At 52.8% G+C, this 20,576-nt stretch overlaps 1 protein-coding gene and 1 long non-coding RNA gene across 3 annotated transcripts; one reads left to right on the plus strand and one right to left on the minus strand.

Annotated features, from left to right (window-relative positions):
- Window positions 1-5,170: 5,170 nt before the first annotated feature.
- LOC310880720 (BTB/POZ domain-containing protein KCTD12-like) lies at window positions 5,171-8,378 on the minus strand. 2 transcript variants are annotated; one of them, XM_083796917.1, is made up of 3 exons: window positions 8,298-8,378; window positions 8,209-8,263; window positions 5,171-7,080 (listed from the first exon to the last, which is right to left on the minus strand). In XM_083796917.1, exon 3 carries the CDS (start codon window positions 7,054-7,056, stop codon window positions 6,166-6,168), a length of 891 nt encoding a protein of 296 aa, XP_083653043.1. In that variant the 5' UTR covers window positions 7,057-7,080; window positions 8,209-8,263; window positions 8,298-8,378; the 3' UTR covers window positions 5,171-6,165. The 2 variants fall into 2 exon arrangements, with proteins under 2 accessions (XP_083653043.1, XP_083653044.1); XM_083796918.1 differs by having other exon boundaries at window positions 8,209-8,234; window positions 8,271-8,347.
- A 72-nt stretch (window positions 8,379-8,450) lies between these two features.
- LOC310880592 lies at window positions 8,451-17,848 on the plus strand. Its single transcript, XR_014571796.1, has 3 exons — window positions 8,451-8,572; window positions 16,003-16,069; window positions 16,813-17,848. It is a non-coding gene; the product is annotated as an uncharacterized lncRNA (long non-coding RNA).
- The last annotated feature ends 2,728 nt before the right edge of the window (window positions 17,849-20,576 follow it).

Below are 20,576 nucleotides of genomic sequence, written 5' to 3' on the forward strand. Positions count from 1 at the left end.
CCCCAGCACCCCTGCACCATCCCCTTGCAGCCAAAGACCTTCACAGCATTTAATCCCTTGAGTTGATTAAAACAGTATATTAACCAGAAGACCCAGGTGTAATGGGAATAATAGGGTGTAATTGCATGGACTTCGCTAAATGAGCTGTAATCTGCTGTTCTGCTGCAGAAGGGAAGGATTTAGAGTGTTGTTCTTTATTTTTGGTTGAAAGCCTCAGCTCTGAGGAAGTGATCCCCAGCTAGGGTAAAGCACTGTAACGTGGGGGGGTTCCTATTTATCTGGCAGGGGCTGGGGGCTCTTCTAGCACAGAGCCAGACCAGGTGAGCCACGGATGGAGCTTGGTGGCACAGGGACATGCAAAGAGGCTCCTTGCCCCTGATGCTGTTCCTTCCACCACGTGCCCCATGGATGAGTGAGGAACCGTGGCCTTTTTCACCAGACCATGTCCCTTCGGGTGCTGAGGGGTAATGAAAACCATCAGCCCCTCTGGCTGCAAGTATCTGCTAATCTGGTACTGATAAACACTGTCTGTCTGGCCAACCCTGAAACACAAAACCGGACATATTTTTTTTTAAAGTTTCCTTTATTTACTTTTTTTGGCCTTTGAGCCTTAAACTCTTATGCCTTTGTTTGGTTTTGAGTTCTGAGCCTTTCTTGTCACAGTAAAAAGCTCGGAACTGAAAACCAAACAAAGGCGAAAGCGGAGAGCCTAATAAAACCACGGCTCTGAGCAAAGCCAGAGGGGCTTTGGCCACGGAGCAGCTGGTCACAGCCCTTCTGGCATCGGCTACACTGCCCCTTGCCTATCCCAGCCCCAGAGCAGGTCAGCATTTTCGGTTTCATGGACCACACAACTCTTTTGCAGGTCCCTGCCTGGTTATCTTCTGCTAACAACACAGTGAGCTGAAGTCTGCTGGACCGCTGCCTGCCTCAGAGCATCCCCCTGGCTCAGGTGCCTTGCTGAGCTCTAGGGATTGCCCTTCACCCTCTGATCCTGAGGGCTGTTTGAGCTCTTATCTGGGGCAAACTCTTCTGGGATGAAGGAAAAGTGGGTGCAGGCGAGCCGCCACCTCAGGCAGAGAGGCAACGAATGCTCGGGAGCCTCCAAACCACCCCTGAGCTAAGCTCAAAGCTCGTATCTTGTTTCAGTTGTGCATTGCTTTGCAGTTGTGAGGGAATCCAGGCACGTATGAAACACTCAGCTCGCAGCTTTGCAGCCCTAGCTGCTTGATCAAGGGCAGCTGGATGGAGCTTATGAGAAGAAGCCGGTCAGTTGTCCAGGGGTAGGAAACTGCTGTGATTTGAGCTCGTAAGAACAGGTTTAAGTCTAGACCAGGACACTCAGGCTATAGGAGGTTTTTCTGCCTCCCACCCGGAGAGCAGTGGGTAGCTGCACTGCACCGACCTTGCCTCCTCTGCCCGCTCTGAAGACCACCTCTCTTCTCATGCTTAGGGGTCCCCACAGCCCCAGCGGGGGTCCTCAGAGCCACCTCTGTGGCTCAAAGCAAAAGCCTTGAGCACCTGAGCATCCTTGGTGTTCCAGCTCTTCTCAGGACCTCATCTACCTCCATGGGGACAATCCAACTCTGCTTGCTCCCCAGCTCCTCCATGGGCTCAGCAGGCTGCTTGTCCATGAAGCTCGTGGAGGGCAGGGAGCCCACAAAGTCTGTTTTCTTGCATGGTTTTGCTGCTTAAGGGTTGAGCTTATGATCTGGGCAGGAGAAGGGGAATTGAAAAGTCTGCTACACATCCAAACCTATTTTTCTCAGACTGGTAGGCTCCTAACAGTTGAAACATTGCCAGGTTGGAGTCAAACTGGCCCACATTGCTTAAAGAAAAGGGAAGGAGTATGCTGTGTGAGGTCACACAGACTTTTCTCCTTAAGAAATTAAGCTAAAGCCATCTGGGCATCTGCAGTAGGGAGCTGCTCTTCCCAGCCATGGTCCCTGGGGTGGGCGTTGGAGCATCCACCACCAGGCTCTCTGGAAGGGCACCAGGATGAGCTGTGTTGGCCTGGATGGGCTGTGCCAACCTCTCTCCTCTGCCCATGGTGGCTTTGACCTGGTTCCTCCCATCAGGCATCCCATCTGGGTGGCATCATCTTGGGAGAACATGCCAAGGACCTCGGGTTGGAGAAGGAAGATGCAACGTGCTCCTCATCTCTGACCTCTGACTGGTGGTGGAAGAGGACCACGGCAAAGCCACGCTCCATCTCACTTACTCCAGCAATCAGAAGGATCTCATCATCCCTGCCTGCTAGCCCCGATCAGACATTGTGAGAGCTCCTAAACCAATGCTGGAGGGTTGGGCCTGTACTGCTCCTCTGGTACCACCAACCAGAAGGTTTGTGTCCCTGACTAGGATTGCAAGATACAATTGAAAATCGATCAAAAATCAATTTCTGACGGCAGGTTTGTCCTGCTGCCCTGGGCTGTCAGGGCCCTTGGGGTCAGGTTAAGGGTGGTGTTGGCACAGCAGACCCTGCAGCAGTGTCCCTAGCCTGGAAAAGGGTAAGGAGGGAGAGGGGGCACACAGCTGGCGTGCAGGGATGGTGCTGTAGACTCAAATATGATTTAGATGAAATCTGACATAGCCTGTTCGCAAGAACATCTTTCAATCAGATGCTGTACAGCTCTCCCAGGGGAGCTGGGGTGATAACTCCCAGCCATCCGCCACCTAGAACTATGCAAAACTTTTTTAACTGCAAGAGCCTTGTAAGAAAACCACGTGCGTGTCACAAAGTCTAACCTGCTTTAGCTCAGGACGAGCTGTCAGCACAGGTTGAACAAGCTTCGCTTGGCAAAGTGCTTCTGCAGCTCCCTGTCAGCTGCCGGACCTGCTTACCCGTCCCAAAGCATCTCATGACTTCCAGCACACACAGACATCGGCTTGCCTGGTGGTCCCTCCAAAAACTTGTTTCTTTAAACCCCTTCCTGCAGGGAAGCATGCAGGTTGCATTTTCCACATGCAGATGGGGGATTGCCCTCTCTCCAATAGCTTTTCTTGGTGGTGAATACCCATGCTGCTAAAGGCCATATATATATGGCCATATATATATCTTTTACTTAATTCACATTAGAAGAGGTTGGTTTCAGCTTCCAGCTACTTCAGCCAGGTCCCTCTCTATCTTCCAGCACACTGAGCAGCCTCGTGCCTCCCCCAGGATGGGATTTTGAGGCTGTGCATGGGGTTTCTGTGTCTGACCTCTAGCCTCTCTAACCTTCTGTCCTCTCTTGAGGCAAGGACCCCACAGGGACCTGCTAGTCCTCTTCCCAGCCCCCAGCATTGCTCCTCTCCATCCTTATTGCCTCCTGGCTGTGTGGGCAGAGCTCAGCTTCTGGGATAACCCGGCATTTCTGGCACCGAAGGGTTCCCTCAGAGAGGGGCTGAAGGCCGGCCGAGAAGACAAAATGTTTTCAGATGTTCTCTCAGGGTGGCGGAAGAGACAGATGGGATTTGACTTCTATTTTACAGGGAAGACTGCTCAGATCCTGTGTTTTTTTGTCTGGAACGAGACGCCAAGTGAGCGACAACCAGCAATTTGTGGGCAGGGTGCTCGCCGGAGAGCGTGGCCCCAGCCGGGGTTCCTGCTCTGCCTCGTTTGAATGAGGGGTCTTATTTTAGGACGGACGGTTTTCTGGGGACCTCTAAATGAAAGGGTGAGTTACGTTATCCCTCGGAGGGAAAGCAGGCTTTGAAAGCTCAGCCCCTGCTTTGAAAGCAGAGCCCTGGCTTTCTGGTGAGCTCAGCAGCCGGGGAGGCTTTGTGGCGAGGCCAGGCGCCTTCCCAGAAAGGATGCTCTCACCCACCGTGGTCCAAATTCCTCCACGAGGGACCTGATCCTGCACTGAGGCCACCTTGGGAGGCTGTGGGATTCTTATGCTGTCCTAAAAGCCAGCCCTGAGGCAGTCAGGCTGCCCACGCACAACCTACGTGCCCATCCCTGGAGGTGCCACCAAAGCCACCCGGCACCATGCTGGGGCAGCTGGCTCCTCTGCAAACCCCAGACCTGCTGTGCACCATTTCTCTGCAAATCCTCTCCTAAGGAACAAACTGACCAGATCTCCTGGCAGCAGCAAAAGCACTTTTTCTATTATTGGATATACCCAAATAAAAAAAAAAAAAAGAAAAAAAAAGGAAGAAACAGCCCCACATTTGCCAGAGCAGCCTTCCACTAGAAACTTCGATCTTTTTTTTACACAAAGCACCAGTTTTCACGAAGGCAGGCAGACTCTCAAGTGACTCAAAACTAAACCTTTCTGCTCTGCTCGTGTTTCACTTGGGGTATCGGGTTGAGCAGCCCGGATCACGCAGCCCGGCAGACGAACACCGCCTCAACGCTGACTTTGCCATTACGGTCTCGCCCTCAGGAGAAAAAAGCTTCATCCTGTGAGATCAATTTTTTGGTCCAGTTCCAGGGGGAAAAAGCAAATATCGTAATACCAGTGTTTCTCACAAGGCAACAATTTCTTTTTTCCAATTAGTGCTAATTGCTAAAAAATCCTTAGTTAAAAACAAACAAAACACAGAGTGCTCCCCCCCTCTGCCTTTATGTAGAAGGATTTCATTCTGCCCTTCACCCTCTCTGAAGAGCTCAAGTTCCCTTTTCTCTTTTGTAAGCCGGTTGTCATTTCCTCTTCAAAATGCTGTTGCAATGAGGAACGGGCCCTCACAAAAATACCACTTTCACCTTCCGCTTCGTCAGGGCAGAGGGACTGCCTCGCTGCAAAGTTTTGGCTGTCCCCGCGTGCTGGAGGATGTCAGCCCTCCCACCTCCTCCAAGACCAGTTGCAAGCCTTCCTCCCAGCCAAACCCCAAAGAAATACCTCTGTGGCTGGTACCCAGCCCGTGGGGCGATGCTGAAGCTCCCCAGCTCTGAGCTTCACTTGGGGCTGCTTGAGAAGGGGATGGAGGAACGGGGCAGGGATGCTGAGACCCACGGCAAGGGACCAGCAGGCATAGGCAGCAGCTGGGGATGTCAGGGGGTGATCTGGGACTTGGCCACTTGCAGGGATGGGCAGTGTGGTCCAGCAGGGATGGGAGAGAGGGCTCAAAGAGGAGGAGGAAGGGGACAGACGGATGAGGCGAACTGGGGTCGGAGCCCTGCTCAACCAATGCCTCTGAAGGCACACAGCACAAGACCTGTGTCGCAGACGCACGCGGAGGCGAGTCGGTTTTGTTCCTTTATTACACATCGCCCAGGCATGGCAAAGCAGCAGCCAGCCAAGGGAGGCCGTGGAGAGCTGCAAGCGGAGAGACCTTCAGGGATGTTGTCCAAAGGGGCAACGATTTTAATGCTGGGCAAAGATTCCCTTCAGCCCACGAAGCCACGGCTGCGGCTGGGCCCAGCGGGTGCCCCCTGGTGCACTCCCACCCCGTCCATCCGCAGCCCGCACCGCAGGAGAGGCGAAGGTGGTTTTTTTCATACAGCCCTCCGATGAGCTCGAGGGATGTGCAAGCATTTGACACCCTACAGTAAAAAGCCTTCCCCCCGCCCGCCCACCTCCCTCCACGTAGGCATGAACAGAGCATCTCTCAGCCCCTACCCACCCCCCAAAAAAAGTCCCCAAGGCAACCCAGGGCAGCAGCGATGCTTCAGACCAGAACTGCTGACACAGGGTGCGCCTTCCTCTAACCCTCCCCAGCACTGACAGTCTAAAGGCTAAGCTGCTTACAGGGGCTAACGACAATATATCCATGCTGTGAGGCTTCATCCCGACCCCCCCCTCCACTCCCCACCTTTCTCCATGTCCTTAAACCAACACTTGAGCTCCATGGTTGGTCTGCAGCACATCCCTGGGGCGCTGCATGGCACAGGGAGCCAAGTTCGGCATCTATCACGGAGCTCATCCGGCACAGTTCGGCGTGTCCCCCCCCTTCCCACCCCAAAAACGCATACGCAGCACTGTCCAAGTCCACGCATCCGGGGAGGGCTGGGAGCTACTGCAGAAGTCGGAGAGAGGGAAGGAGGTTTTGGTGGTCAGCAGCTGCTACGAGGAGCCAAACGGGTTCGACGTGGAGGAAGGAGGGGGGAAAAAAACAAGAAAAAACTCAAAAAGGAGGCAGAGGGGGGGACGCTGGGATTCGGGGGTCAGATGTCTACCTTCTAAAGGCAACGGGGGAGGAAAGCGAGAGTTGGTGTTTGGTGGGTGTTTATTTTTGGTGTCACTCACGATAGAAAACATATTCGGTGTAAGAGGTCCAGATCCTGTCATCTGTCTGGTCGTGGGCGAAGGCACAGGTGCCTGTGGAGTTGCAAGCCACCATGTGGAAGCCAGCATCAGCCAGTTTGTCAAAGGCTTGCTCCAGGAAGGTGAATTTGAGGTAGTACCTGGAGGTGTACCTCTCCGGGGGCCTGTCCGGGTCTCTGCTCTCATTCAAGGTATCCCCAAAAACCTCCTTGGCCAGCGCTGTCTTGCCACAGACCATGATCCGTGCCACTCTGCGGAACTTGGCATCCGTCTGGCTGTCCCTGCCCAGCGTGTAGGAGCCCCGGTACCCGATGGTGATGAACCCAGCCCTGCGGGCATCGGGGCCAGCAGTACCAGTGCTGGTGGTGGCTGCGGCCCCAGGGCCACCGGCCGCGGCACTGGGGAGTGTGGAGCTGGCAGGGGCCAGGCTGCGTGCAGCATCGGCACTGGGGGAGAGCTCCTCGGGGTCGCTTTGGCATGGGTCATCTCCCAGAGAGTTCTGCTTGCTGAGCTTGGGGGCCAGCATCTTCACCAGCTCCGGCAGCATGAAGTACTCGGCCTCCCGCTGCAGGCGGCTCCGCTCCGGGAAGTGGTCGGGCAGCACCAGCTGCTGGTCCCTCATGTAATCCAGGATGTAGCGGAAGAGGAATCCGTCCCGATCCACGAAGAACCGTCCCTTGCTGTCGCGGGCCAAGGAGCGGACGTTCTTCTGCGTGAACATCTCCCAGAGCAGCGAGCCCGGCACGCTGACCAGGGTGGGGTGGCGGGTGATGTAGACTTGTCCACCCACATTGAGTTCAATGATCTCGGGGAAAGGGAAGTCCTCGCTGGGTTTGGCACAGCCCGCGTTGTCTGCCAGGGCCATCGTGAGCTACCGCTGCCTTCCCACCTGTGAGAGAAAACAGCCACGTGCCCGTGTTAAGCTTGCCAGCAGGTCCTGAGCCAGCTCAATGCCCCTCCTCTATCAATGAGCAGCGCAGGATCTGGACCCTGTCCCTCTGGGAGCCTGGAAAACAGCTCTCCTCCCTGATCCCCAGCCCTCGGGATAAGCAGCACTAACACCACCTTTTTTCTATGCCACGCATGGGGAAGAGCATCGCCCACGGTCTGAGGACACCCCTCCACTCCCCCGGCGCTCAGCCTCGGGTCTCCATCGAGTGCTTTTGAGGAGCAGGGGAGAGAGGCTGGGATGTCCTCTGGGGGCTGGGACCAAGGCAAACGTTGGGCTGCTGGCAGAGCCTCATGCATTTCCCAAAGGCGAGCTGGTCCTTTGACATCTCCGGCCACCACAGATCAGCGCTTACATAAACCCGGCTCAGCAGACGGATCCTGAGCCAGCCCACGCGCCGTGCGGGGGATTTGGGGCCGTGGAGGGAAGGGGGGATCCCTGCGGGATCTCAGGGCTGCCCTGAAACTCTGCCCTGCACGATGCTGGTGCAGCTCCGGGGTCAGTGCTCCCTGCGGGGACGGGTCCTGCAGCCAAAAATCAGCGGCGAGCCTTGCACCGTCCCCACGTCCTGCCATGCGGCTTCGGGGGAGCAGCATAAAGGGAACCTGAACGCAAACTGCAGGGAAATTGGAGGGCACGGCCAAAACTCCACGGGCACTTTTGGGCAGGGAGAGCTGTGGCTGCGTTTCGTGGCCGAGCATCTCCTTGTAGCTCATAGCGGGGCGATTTTGGGCAGAATCAGCTCTGAGCGAGGAGCAGCTCGGGCAGGGGTGAACCTGCAAGGATGGGACGGGGGATCGGCGAGGTCCTCCTGGCTCCCGGCACCCCAAATCCATCTTTAGCCCTCGGTCTGCTTTCTGGGGGCCGTGCACCCGCTGCGGTTGGAGCAGGGCCGGGAGCGAGGAGCCCTTTGTCACGGCTGGGGGCTGCGGCAGGGAGGGAGGGGGCACAAAGCACCCCCGCCCCCCCAGGGAGGGGGACGGGATGGAGGGCCCGGAAAAAAAAATAATAAAAAATAAAAATAATACAACGCGGCTGCCGATCCCGGTTCCCCGCCGCCCCCGTTACCTCCGCTGGGTGCTGGGCAGCTGCGGGCCCGGTGCCGTGCCCGGTGCCGTGCCCGGTGCCGTGCCCGGTGCCGTGCCCGGTGCCGCTCCGTGCCGTGCCGCTCCGTGCCGTGCCGTGCTGCGCTCTGCCCGCCCGGCCCTGGCCCCGCCGTTTTATGGCCGGGGATGCGCCGAGCGCCTTCCCTCGGCCGGCCCCGGCCCGCCCTCGCTCCCCGCCTCCCCCCGCTGCCCCCCCGGCCCCCCGGCCCCGTCCCCAGGTGCGGAGGGTGGGAGCTCGGCCTCCTCCCCCCGTCCCGCGAAGGCCCGAGGACAGAATCCGTCTCTTTGTTGGGAAGTCCGGATTTCTGTAAAGACGAGAAGAAATGGTAATGGCAAGCGGCACTGCAGTATTTGCCCGTTTCCTAAAAGTTTTTGGAAGCAGCTTAAAATCTGTCCGTGACAGAGCTTCTGACCCTCTTTATCTGTGAGTTTATGTACGTTGAATTTTGTAAGGGTGGATGGTGTAATTTCTACTTCAGCTGACGATCAGACTCTGAACATAAAGCTGCCCCACACTAAAAAAAAAAAAAAGGGAGAAATAGGGACTTTTTAACACTGTAACTCTTTTTTGCCTTGAAATTTTAGGGTGATGGAGGTGCTGGGGTCAACAGGGATTTGAGCATCCGCTTTGAAAATGGCCTGCGGGCAAGTTTGGGTCAGGGTGAGATCCGGTGTATTTCTGTCTTGCTTTTCTGGAGGCCTGATCCAGTGTGGCTGCAGCCTCAATGGATGTTTCCCAGAGAAGTTTTAGGTCTGCGGGGCTGCAACTCTTCATCGCCAGAAGACGCAGTGACCCCAACCCTATTCCAGGTGGATGGCTCAGCACTTGAGGCCATCCTCCCTCTCACCCACCTGGCCCATTGCGGACTTGCAGAAAAGCAAAAGACACAAAAAAACCCCTCTCGGTACCAATCTCTGTGCTTTTTCCTGACCAAAATCCTGGTGGCAGGGTCTCAGAACCTTCCCTGACACCAGATGTGGAGCTCTGGGACCTGTGCCAATGTGAGCAGCTCTGCCATGCACTACAACCCAGCAGGGCAGCAAGGACAAAGGCTCTGAGCCGTACGGAAAGGGGGTACTCTGGTGGGCACACTAGCCTTTATTTGCTGGAAATACTTAAATTAAGCTTCTCCTCCGCCCACGCCCCTCTTTTCCCCAGCTTGGTCAGAAAGCGGCCTTTTGGAGACTCAATGGTGCTCCACCAAACTGCGCTGAAATCACCCAAAAAATCCAAAACGCGGGGAGAGCAGAGGCAGAGGCACACTGCTTCACACACAGCACACAGACATGCCTGGATCTGGATCGTATTAATCTTGTTTCCTTAGGAAACGAGCCTAAAAATAACCTGATTTTGATAGTGCTGTTGGAAGGCTACAGGAGCAAGGCTGCCCTGGGGGACTGAGCTGGAGGTTCCTCGCAGAAAATACTCTTGGCAAGGTGGCAGTGCGGGTGCTGAGGTCTTGGGAAGCCCCAGAGAAGCCGTACTTTGCTACAGCAGCTCAGTGCATGGCTCCAGGCTTGTGGCAAGCTCGTCAAGGTGTGCATTTACCTGGTGTCTGTGCCAATACAGCCTGGAAGAGTTCAGGCTTCCTCCAGCCTCACCTTGGACCAGAGGGGTCCGTCTCTCAGACTCATTTTGCCTTCAGCATCCTTCCTGACCACGCACTTTAGTGCACCATCCTCTGCATTGCCAAGACCCAGATTGGAGCAAAGGTTTCCATGAGATGACATGGAAATCACCCAGGCCACTGCCAACATGGCTTGAGCAACGTGAAGCAGTATCTGCAGAGGAATGGAGGACAACTGGGGCCGTGGAGGCAACAAGGGGGGCTGGAAGCTCAGAAGAAGTCGCCAAGGGGTTTCTTGAACCATCCTTTTACGAGTTCTTCCAAAAATGAAGGGAACAAGAATTCGGGTCCCTCTCTGGATTCTTGAGGACTTTTATCAACCACAACAGTGAGCATGATTCATCCGTGTCCCAGGAGAAGTAAGGAATGGGCTTAATTTGTGTTTGTTTGCAACCACTCTGTTATTTACTGAGAATGTGGTCTGGTGATTGCAAGGAAGGCAGTGGCATAGCTTTCTGGCTGCTATTTCCAGCTCCTCGTGTTTTCTGAGCTTGGGCACAGTTTGTTTCGCCTTGCAGTGACCTCCTCATCTGCAGGCTGGGGGGTCCTGCCCTCCGCAGCCACCCCCAGCATTGCTAAAATCCCATTGTGCTGCTCCAAGACCCTTTGAAAGGTCTTTAAATGTGTATTTTAAGGGCTGAAAGGACTATAAACTGAAAATAAGACATGAGTTTTTCCATTCCCTGATATATGTGTCAGCTAAGAAGGCCAAAGTAATAAAAAAAAAATATAAAATCAGTTATGCGCCCTGCTCTGGTGATGACCTCGTGATACATCACGTTGCGGGGATGCTGTTAGAGGGCTGACGTTGTTACATCTGCTCAGTCAGTTTCTTATCTGGAGATAACAGGGGGAAAACACTAGCCAAGGGAGGAATATTTATTAGAGGAAAAATCCCATATTTCCTGTAGGTCAGAAGTGCCCAGCTGATTGCACAGAGGGATTCAGATCCCGCCGGGCCGCTGCTGGAGTTCACAAACCAGGGCAGAGCACAGGGATCTTCTTCTCTCTTCTTCCTCCGTGCAGCGCTTCTTTCAGTTTTCCTCTTGTTGTTCCCACTCCATGGGCTAATTAAATCCCACCGTGGGGTTTCCAAGTGTCAGTGAGAATACTGAAGGGTCACGGGCGGTCTCACCCCTGGGTTGCTCCCCTTGTGCAGGCAGGAGGATGCAGCACCCACCCAGCCCCCAGGTGCCCAGAAATCAGCAGCATCCCCCCAGCAACCCAGAGACAGCTTCAGCTCCTCAGCAACTTGCCTTCAGCTATTGCCAACTTCTATAAAAAGTGGTTAATCTGCTTCTGCTGGGCCGGGAGCTCAGGTGGCTTTGCAGCTCTGGGAACAGAGGGCGAGCGGCCACCTGCCTCTGGCCCCGGCTGTCGCTGTCCTGTTTGCCACGTCTGCGAGACTTCAGGCTGGCATTTCAATAATTTACTTATACATCTTACCTTCCCCATTTTTAGCAGCATCTGCCAACTTGTGCTAGAGTCGTTGTGTCCTTTCTGTGACAGATAGGTTTGGACAAGGAAGGAAAAAGGTTGAGCTTAATGGTGCGCTTTAATTGGCTTTTCATTATGGAAGCTCGGATGTCTCTGCAGTAAAGTGCAGTTAGAAATCAGTAACAGATGGGGACCAGGCTGCCAACTCCTCCTGAAATGTGGGAGTTGCTGAGGTTCAGGGTTTTGGTTTGGTGTCATCACCACAGGAGGGTTTTCTAGGATCGTCTCTGGCAATGAAGAAACAAACCAGCATCACCACCAGTGACTCCAGGATGATGGAAATACGGCACGGGAGCTCCCTTCCCATCCTGGTGCAGTTTTTGTTAGCGGTGACGAGAACACACATAGCCACTGATCTCATTTCACCATCTGGAGTCAGGGGCTGAATGGACACTTTGAAAGTGCTCATCCCTAAAGCAGGGATGTCTCACGCCACCTCTTCTCCATGAGCACTTTCAAGCTGGTAAATTAAAATCATGACGTTGGACCGCAGCCGTCCCTGCATTTTGGGCAAGTGCTGTCCGAGCCAAGTCCCACGGGGAAGGACGCTGAAGCAGTCTCGGGAGTATTTCACCACGCTTTTGGTACTCAGGGGTTGTTGCCCAGGGGAAGGGGGGTTAGGTGTTTCTCTGCCTTGCCCTCCCTGAGGGTACTCGGGAGGATTTTCTCCTCAAAATTCTCCAGCCCAGCCCCTGCCAGCTCTGCCTTTTGCTCAAGCAGCGATCGGCCTTTGCCTTTGCCTTATGGCAGCATCACTCTTGTAGGCACTCGGGTGCTCTGCAAAAACAAACATCCAGTCCACTGTGTTTCTAGGATGTGGATCACTTAGTGAGCTGGAAACAGTCCGTGCTATAAAACTTCCCACGTACACTCAGATTTTCACGCACCGAGGATGTTTTTAGGTGTTACCCAGTACGACCCAAGCTTGCCTCATACAGCAGAGAGACGTGATAAGATGAAAAAGACCTGAAGTCTCGACCAAGGTGGATGGCAGGTGGGCTGCGGGAGGCAGCTACATGAGCCTTGCTGCAGGCAGGCTGTTCCTCGGGCTCTGCCAACGCGGTGCCCCGGGGTGAAGATGCCATCTGGCTCAGCAGAGCAGCAGCCTGAGGATGGTGCTGGTGCGAGCGTGGAGGAAAAGGAGGAATCTGCTTCAGCACATGCCTGTTTCACAGCCAGGTTTTCTGCAAACCGTACCAGCAGACTGCTCGGTGCATCCCAGCTTGGGGATGGGGCCGTACAAGGGTGGGGGAACACAAGGGAACAGCCTGGTGTTGCCCTTGGAGGGAGCTCTTGTGAATCTCTCCAGACTGCTGGAGAAACCTGCGGGTCCTACATGCTGAGCAGCAGGTCACAGTGGCAAACTCAGAGTACCCCAGAGCAATCTCTTGTCTCCTGTACTCTCCTGTACTCTACTCTTCTCAGCTCAGAGAAATCACCTCCTCCCAGTTTAGACACATTTCTGGTGCTGTGTTAATGCTGAAGATGAGAAAAAAATCCTGTAGGCTCAACACGGTGTGCGGACACCCTGCAAATCACGGAAGGACGACAGGAACACACGTGTCATTGCAAAGACACGTCTGTGATGACAAAGTTCCTGCCCACAGCTCGGTCAGGCTTGTGATGAGTGTGAAGCTGTTCTTCCCCTTCTGATGTAGGACTGTTTTATTTTTCATGTTTATTTTCTTTTTTCTTTTTTTTTTTTTATTATTTTATTTTTCATGTAGTGTCAGTGGGTTCTTCCCATTGCATGAACAGATCAGCAGGTATTTGGTTATGAACAAGACTTGTGATGGCCGCAGCACCTCAGGACCAGATTTCCAGCAGGTGTAGATCAGCTTTTCCACCAACATTTCCTTTCCAGTGCTGCTGGAGGCAGCAGGGCACGCTGGTTTATGCCTCCTTTCTCAGGGTCAGCAGCAGTTTCCAGAAGTTGGAGGAGTTCTGGACAATCACACCTGAATTTTGCGCCACGGCCATGGTTTATGTGCATTGTTTTTATCCTCCCAGTACCATGCAGCAGAAGGAAACGCCAAACCTCCCGGCCCTTCCATGCTTGTGCTTCAACCCCTGGGCAATGCTTCCTCCTATAGGCTGTTGTGTTAATTTTCAACGTTAAAAATTGAGCCTTGCTTGCAGCACACACAGCACAGGCACTAGAGTCACTTGCCCTTAAGGCCAAGGGAACAGATAAACTGCATGGGACCGTGACAGCACCGTCCGTCACAGCACAGCAGCGCGGTGCTTACGAGGAAATAAATAATGATGGACAGAACTTGGTTAATTTCTCCCCAGCTGGACCCAGAAGAGGCTGAGCCCACCAGGCTCAGGGTACTGCATCTCCTGGGTGGGCTTCCCATCGTGCGGCACTCGCTGATGCAGCTCGGGGCTTTGGGGAACAGGGTGGGCAGGAGACGGGCTCTGGGCATGACGGGGGCATTTTGTCTGCTCACCTCACCCAAGCCTCATCGCTGTTTTCATTCACTCTTTTCCCACCCGAGCATTACCTTACTCCCCTTGGAGCAAAATGCCACTTAGGAGCTGTTTTACGAGTGGGTTTAACTAGTGCCTAAAGCATCCACAAGGCGATCTGTTGGAAATCTGAACGTATTTGTTTCTGGCATCTGAGTACCTGCCATCGTGTTTCCATAGCGAGCACAGTGACAGCAGTGGTCATGCCTCTGCTAGAATAGGTGACTCAGGCTTTGCCCTTGCATCACCTGCCTGAAATGCTCAGCTGCCAGCCCTGCCATGTTTTTAGCTGAAATTATTACCAGAAACGGTGCCATGGCAATGCTAGGCAACCCGCACACCAGCACCTCTGCAAAAAGCCTCTACAAATAATGATGGTTTTAACAATTTCCATCAAAAAAACGTCAAAACATGGGTCAGTGACCTCCTGTCCTCTTGCAAAGGAGAAAGTGACATTTACAGACCGAGATCCCACGGGCAGTCTGCAGGACAGGTGAGAGGTCTCAGGGGACAGAGTGCCACCAAACTGCCACCACCTCTCCTGCACCTGCAAGGGGCTCTCTCCACAGCTTTGGGCAGAATCAGTTTTGTCCTTTCCTTTTTCCTTCCCTCTTTCTGAGCATCAAAAGTGTCTTTGTCCACACTTTCCATATTTAAGGGAGCTTGAGGAGGAACATTCTTGATCACATCCCCCTCTGGAGGGATGAATGCATCAGGCGCCGGGCCAAAAGCACAACAGCTGCTAAAGCCACAGGACTGTGGCTATGGAAGCATGATAAAATGCTGAATGGGCATAAAATTGGAGGCAGGAATTTAAAGAAGCTCGCTGTGATTACCCTATAACACATCTGGCTGGAGCATATGGCTCTACCCTCCATCGACATTTTGCTAGTGGCCTTGCTTTGCCCCTTGCCTCTTCTCCCTCACCTAAAGCCGCTTTCACCTCCCTTATAATAATTAATCTCTGCTATGGAGTAAATGCAACCCAAATTGCCAGCTGAGATCCCTGTCCTCATCCTGCAGTCCCAAGGACCCAAGTCACAGAGGTGAGTGGTGTCCCCAAGGTGACACAAGGAGTGGCAATGACCGGGGAGGTAATGTCTCGCAAAGAGAGGATTGCTCTCAGCAGTGCTGCAGTTTGGCACTGAGCAGAAGCCAAGACGCCTTGGAGTTTTTCCATGCACAAAATATGAGATCTCCACCGCCTGAACAGTTCAGTCCTTGATGTGAATTCAGTTCTTCTGCAGGTGTGTGTCTCTTTGTCATATGCAAACCACTACGGGGCCAGCTATGTAAGGGTGGAACATGCTGCTTTTGAGCAGTAATTCCATTTTGAGGTGAAGACAGCTTCACCAGGGAGATGTCCCTCAAAAGTGCTGTCCTGACAAAAAGAAGTTCTGATGCCCATGACTCAGTATTTCCATTTTCTTGGAGAACTCCCAGCCACCTCTGTTAGTGGCACAATCAGAAAATGGACCAGGGCCACCACCTGAGCCACAAGGCTCTCCTCCCCTCATCCTTTACCCTTCATTACCTCCTCTCTCATAAAGCTCGTCCCTTGCTGCCAATAAAGGCTTGGCATCGCGTCTCACCCACAGCAACGCCGATTTAGAAGCAACTGGATTTAGAAACCAAGGACAGAGGGGCCATCCTCTGCAGAGTGACACAGTTTATTGCCCTATGGCATGGCAAGGACCTAATGTCAGCAAAGGGCAACCAGATCTGTCACCGCTTGATGACACATTCATGAGCAGAGGAACCTGTCAAAGGGCTGGTGTATGTTTTCCTCTCAGCTGCTGCAGGTTCTGCTTATGGGAATTTAGTGCTGATGCAAAGACACAGGCATGCAGTTTATCTTCCCCAAAGACACGGCGTGGTTAGGGTGTAGGCATCCTGCTTGCCGTGCAGCCCTGGTCTCCAGCTGCACATCCAGATGTGCCCATCCAGGGCATCATCCACCACGAAGGGCGCCTGGTACAGCCTCAGGAAGGAAAGAGAAGCACAGCAGGTCGGGAGGGAGGTCGCTGTGAGGCCAAGTCCCCCCTGCTCCCCCTGAAGACATCCTTGTGTGTATTGCAGGACATATTTAGCACCTGGGAATCAATCTTCCGAGGTGGTGCTTGGACGGGTTAACCTGTGGCTGTTTGGTACTGTTACAGGTCGCTGAGAGGAGGAGGAGGCTCTCCTGCGAGCTGTGTTCCCAGCTCCCATTCTGCAGGATGCAAGGTGAGTTACATGCACAGCTGCCCTGTGAGCTCCATTCCCTGCTTGGACTCACGCGGTTTATTGTTTGTGTTGACTTGAGGGAAGAGATAAAAGAAAAAGTGGGTCCATAAACTAAGGATGGGCATATCTGTCCCGCTGCCAGCAGCAATCCATAGCAGCGCTCGCTGTGCTGGAGATGAATGAGGAGGCTTGGAGGCTCAGGAGCAGGCAGAGCTTTCCCAGCGGAGCTGGGCAGCACCCTCTAGTGGGACCTCCGCCGTGTCCAGCTCTTGGCGAGCATCCCCTAAAAGCAGAGATACAGAGGGAGGATGAGGATGTGCAGTCCTTTCTGCTGCTAGTGACTTAAGGGTCTGCTGAAATCACCAGGGGATGCTCACACAGAAAGGTGAAGGTCCCTCTGGCAGAGCGCTGGAGATGCAGAATGGGCTGGTCTACGGACTGCAGAGCAAAAATCATCTCCCGCACCACCCTGGCTGAGTCCCTCATCCCTTGCATGCCTTGTGGGGAAGCAGAGCTGCTGCCCTGTCCTGCCTCCTGGGTGGGTGGATACTCCAAGCACCTCAGGACATGCCTAGGGTTTGCTCACCATTTCCCAAACTGGGAAGCGAGCCTTCCTGCTGCGGGCAGGCAGTGGTTAGGGTTAGGGTCCTGCTGCTCTGTGGTGAACATTCAGAAAAGCTGCAGCCAGACAGGCTCCATCTCTTCACCCTTGTTTTCTTTACATCCCATTTTCTTTCTCTTAGTGAGCTGAAGGGAAGATTTTCCAGCTTTGTGGAGCAACCTCCACACCTCGAGCGCAACACGGCCAGAGCAGGAGCAGAGCAGAGCGCTGCGGGGTGGCTCCAGGACAGTCTGGGACGTGGGGAAGGCTCTGAGACCCTAAGCAGAGCAGAGATGCTCAGCACGAAGTGAAGCAGGAGAAGCTGTGACAAAGCCTATGACTCAAGCAAGAAGCCTGGAGGAATCAAAAATCATCCTATGGGAATTTGCTATTAAAGAATGTTGGGCAAAATAACCCCCTTCTCCCCGTAACAAACCAGTGATTCTTTTGACCTGATTTATTTTCTCCATCAGCAGCAAATGCTGGATGCTCTCCTGGTACCGTGGCTCTGTTAGTGCTGGAGCGGTACGTGCATCGATGCAATCTTCCAGATAAGATGCTGCCCATGCCTGGATGACGGCCACCGATTCCAGCCCTCCCAGGTTATCTTTAGATAAACTCAGATTGGTTTTTGTAAACTGTGGGGCCATTTGGCTGACCTGGATCCTAAGGCAGTGACTTCCCCAGGGCAATTATATCTAACCTGATAAGACATTTCTTTGTGCTTTTTAATGCTCTGCCTCTTGGTTCACACACTGCCCTTTTGTTCCCAAGCTCCACCTGAGCATTGCTGCCGCATCGACCGACAAATAACTTCTGGAGGTTTTATGGGATATAGAACAGAACAAATGGCCTCCCCTAAAATATTTCCTTTCTTTCATAAATCTTGATTATGCTGCTATATCCTTTCCAGACATATGAAACTGCTCTGAACCCAGCTAAAATTGCTAAATTGCTGCCTTTTTTTTTTGCCCTTTTTTTTTTTTTTTTTTTTGCTTTACCCCACGTATAATCCCTCTAGGGGAAAGAGCACAGGACAAAACTGCATCATGCACATGGCATGTTCGCAGGGCCAGGCTCCACCTGGAAGCTACCATGAGTGTGGGTCTCTCTGCAGCCCTGGTCCTCATCCAGCATCTGGTGAAATCAGGAGCAAGATGCGGAGGAGATACCGAGCTCATACCTCCAAGAACATCAGACGAAATCACTGGGAGCCTTTGTGCTGACACCATTTTGGGCCCTTGGAGTAACATTACATCTCTTTAGTGTGGTTCCACCCAACAGAGCCTGGCGTAGGGCATTCCTCAGCCTTTCTACTTGTTTTTACCAATTTCACCCAAGAAAATGGAGAGGGATCATTCTTAGATCCCAAACACAGCATATTGCCCATAGTGTGCAGCTATGAATGGGGAAGGAAGAAGGAAGAAGGAAAACACCAGCCCTCCCGTTGGTCCATCTCCAGCACAGTGCCTAGATTTATCGCTGTGCTCAGGAAAGCAAATAGAGAGCAAAAGACAAACAGACACCTTGATTTACCAGTGAGATTAAGAACGTGTTGGCGGAACAAGAAAGTCTTTATAAAAAATGAAAGAAGAGCGGGCGGGTGGAAAGAGCAGTGAAGATGAAACTCAGTGAGTTATCTGGGGCATGTAAGAAAACCATCGGCCCAGCAAAAATGTGAGAGGAGAGCACAGGAGGTGAAAACAGTGGGGAAAAACAAGGCATTATGTTTTATTAATTCTACTATTTTACATCTAAATAGCATCTCCTCGCGAAGAAGATGGAGAGTGACACGCATGCCTCTCCGTACGATGTGGTTACTGAAGTGGCCCCGAGTCTGGGTGTGGAGGCCATTGGGCAGGGGACAAGTAGATGTCTCCTTGTCTCAGGCTGTGGGGATTCAGTTTTCTCCCGAGGACCACCTAACGGTCCACAGCAAGCCCTTCCTGGGAAGCCTAGGTTGCCACCTGTATTACAGGGGCAATGCAAGAGCCATCCATTAAACCTTGAAAATACTCTGGGAATGCGGGCTGCCTAAGCACGAAAAATAAGATTCGGCATCAAATGATGACTACAGATCCCCGCAGCAGAAAATTAAATAGCTTAAATTCTCTGCTGTGCCCTGCGGCAGAAACAGCTTTCTGTTCCCTCGTTTGGGAAGGAAGAGGAAAGGAAACTACTGCAGATTGCTAATCTTGGTCACAGAGCAGCAATCAGACACTTCAAGTTGTGTCTGTTTTTGAATCCTTGAGCGTGAATGTTAAAATAACCAAGTTATTGCTGCATTTGGAATTGGCTGGAAAAATTAATGCAAGGCACACTGTATTTCCACACTTGCCTTTCCCTTTTCCTTATTAGCTCACCTGGACACGCAATTTCCTAATTTCTCTTTGCATGAAAACTGTTTAAATACTCCCTGTATTTTTAAAAGTAATTCTCTAGGATGAAGAGTCTGCAGCAATTGAGATTAATTGCCCATTTGCATCGCTCTTACAGCTGTTTCATCCTGCTTGCAGATGCGGGCAGGGAAATGCCTGCCAGAGAGGCTCGGCGTTTTTGAGGTTTGTTTGCTTTTGCTTCCCCAGCCTTCAGAAAGCTCGCTGTATTCTCTGCTTGAAATACGGGCTTTGATACCTCGCTGCCTGCATCAGACGTGAGGCTCCGGGGGAATATTCCCGGGGAATGCTCTGTCTGGGTGCTGGTGCTACGGTGCTCAGACTGCAGTGCTACAGAGCAGCTTTCTGCAGGCTGCTGGCACTTCCTGGGTAAAGCCAGCAACCCTATGCTAATTCCTTCTGTCCTGCATTGCTCCTGGATTTTTTTAGTTGAGCAGGAGGGTCTAAAACACCTCTGTATGTCTGGGGCTTGTGTGCCAGGCTGGCACCTCGGTATTCTACTCTAAGCATTAATCAAGGCAGACATTTACCCTTTTGAACCGTATGCAAGGTCCACAAATAATAACAAAGATGTGCACCGCAGGCTGGAAGAGAAGAGAATCCACTCTGTGAGTGAGAAGAGGTTAAGAAGAGTGAGTTTATGGAAATAACACAGAAATCATGAATAGAAGCCCTGGCGTAGCATCTTTACTGTCCCGCAGTAAATGATACTGTGCTAATGCAGTCCTGCTGTGCGGCGCGATCGTATTTTTCTCTGTTCCAGAATGCTTGCCCCATCTAATTTACCCTCCAGAGTGCACATAATGTCCTTGAAGCTCACAAATTAAGTAAGCTGTTTATCCAAGGCACCAAACCCAGCAGGCGTGCAGCAGATACAGCTTTACTCGGTCATGTTTAGCACCTAGACATTAACACACAGACACCTTTGAGTCCGACACAGCCTCAGTTACCTCACCAGTGGTCCCACCGTAAGATGCTGGAGAAGGGGAAATGACCACAGGTCACAGTGGGATGGGATTTGCAGTATCCCTGTTCTCACCAGCACCTGGTAAATGTCTCAGTGAAGCCATCGCTGCCTCCCAATGACTTGCTCTTTTATGCTGAGCTCTCTTGAAGGATGGCACAGGCGTATGTCAGCGATGTTAAAACACATAAACTGGTGCAGTGGCTTGGGACAGAGCTTCTCAGCGAGTGGCTGGGGCTGCTCAGCGGGAACAGGGCACGTTTTGGGCTGCTAACGCTGGTTCTGAAGCTGTATGCACCAGAGACGGGTCTGTCTGCCTTCTTCAAAGCAAAGGTCGCCCTGCACCATTCAGCTCACGTGGTTTCCAGGCACAAGGCTTCTTTTATGCTTAAATTATGCATCATGATTATGTGTCTTGCCTAACGAAGGCATGTAATGTGCATCCAGCATCCCGGCTGGCTCCCACAACTCCTGTTTGTTGCTGGGGCCCTTTGTTGAAGGAAAAGGAATGGGGAGACAACAGTTGTTCTCCATTCAACACTTTGA

Source organism: Anser anser, assembly GCF_964211835.1.
Source record: "Anser anser genome assembly, chromosome: 13".
Taxonomy (NCBI): Eukaryota; Metazoa; Chordata; class Aves; order Anseriformes; family Anatidae; genus Anser; species Anser anser.

Bases quoted from the DNA above. Each gene is read 5' to 3' on its own strand.
- LOC310880720 (XM_083796917.1), bottom strand. From the start codon at position 7,056: ATGGCCCTGGCAGACAACGCGGGCTGTGCCAAACCCAGCGAGGACTTC.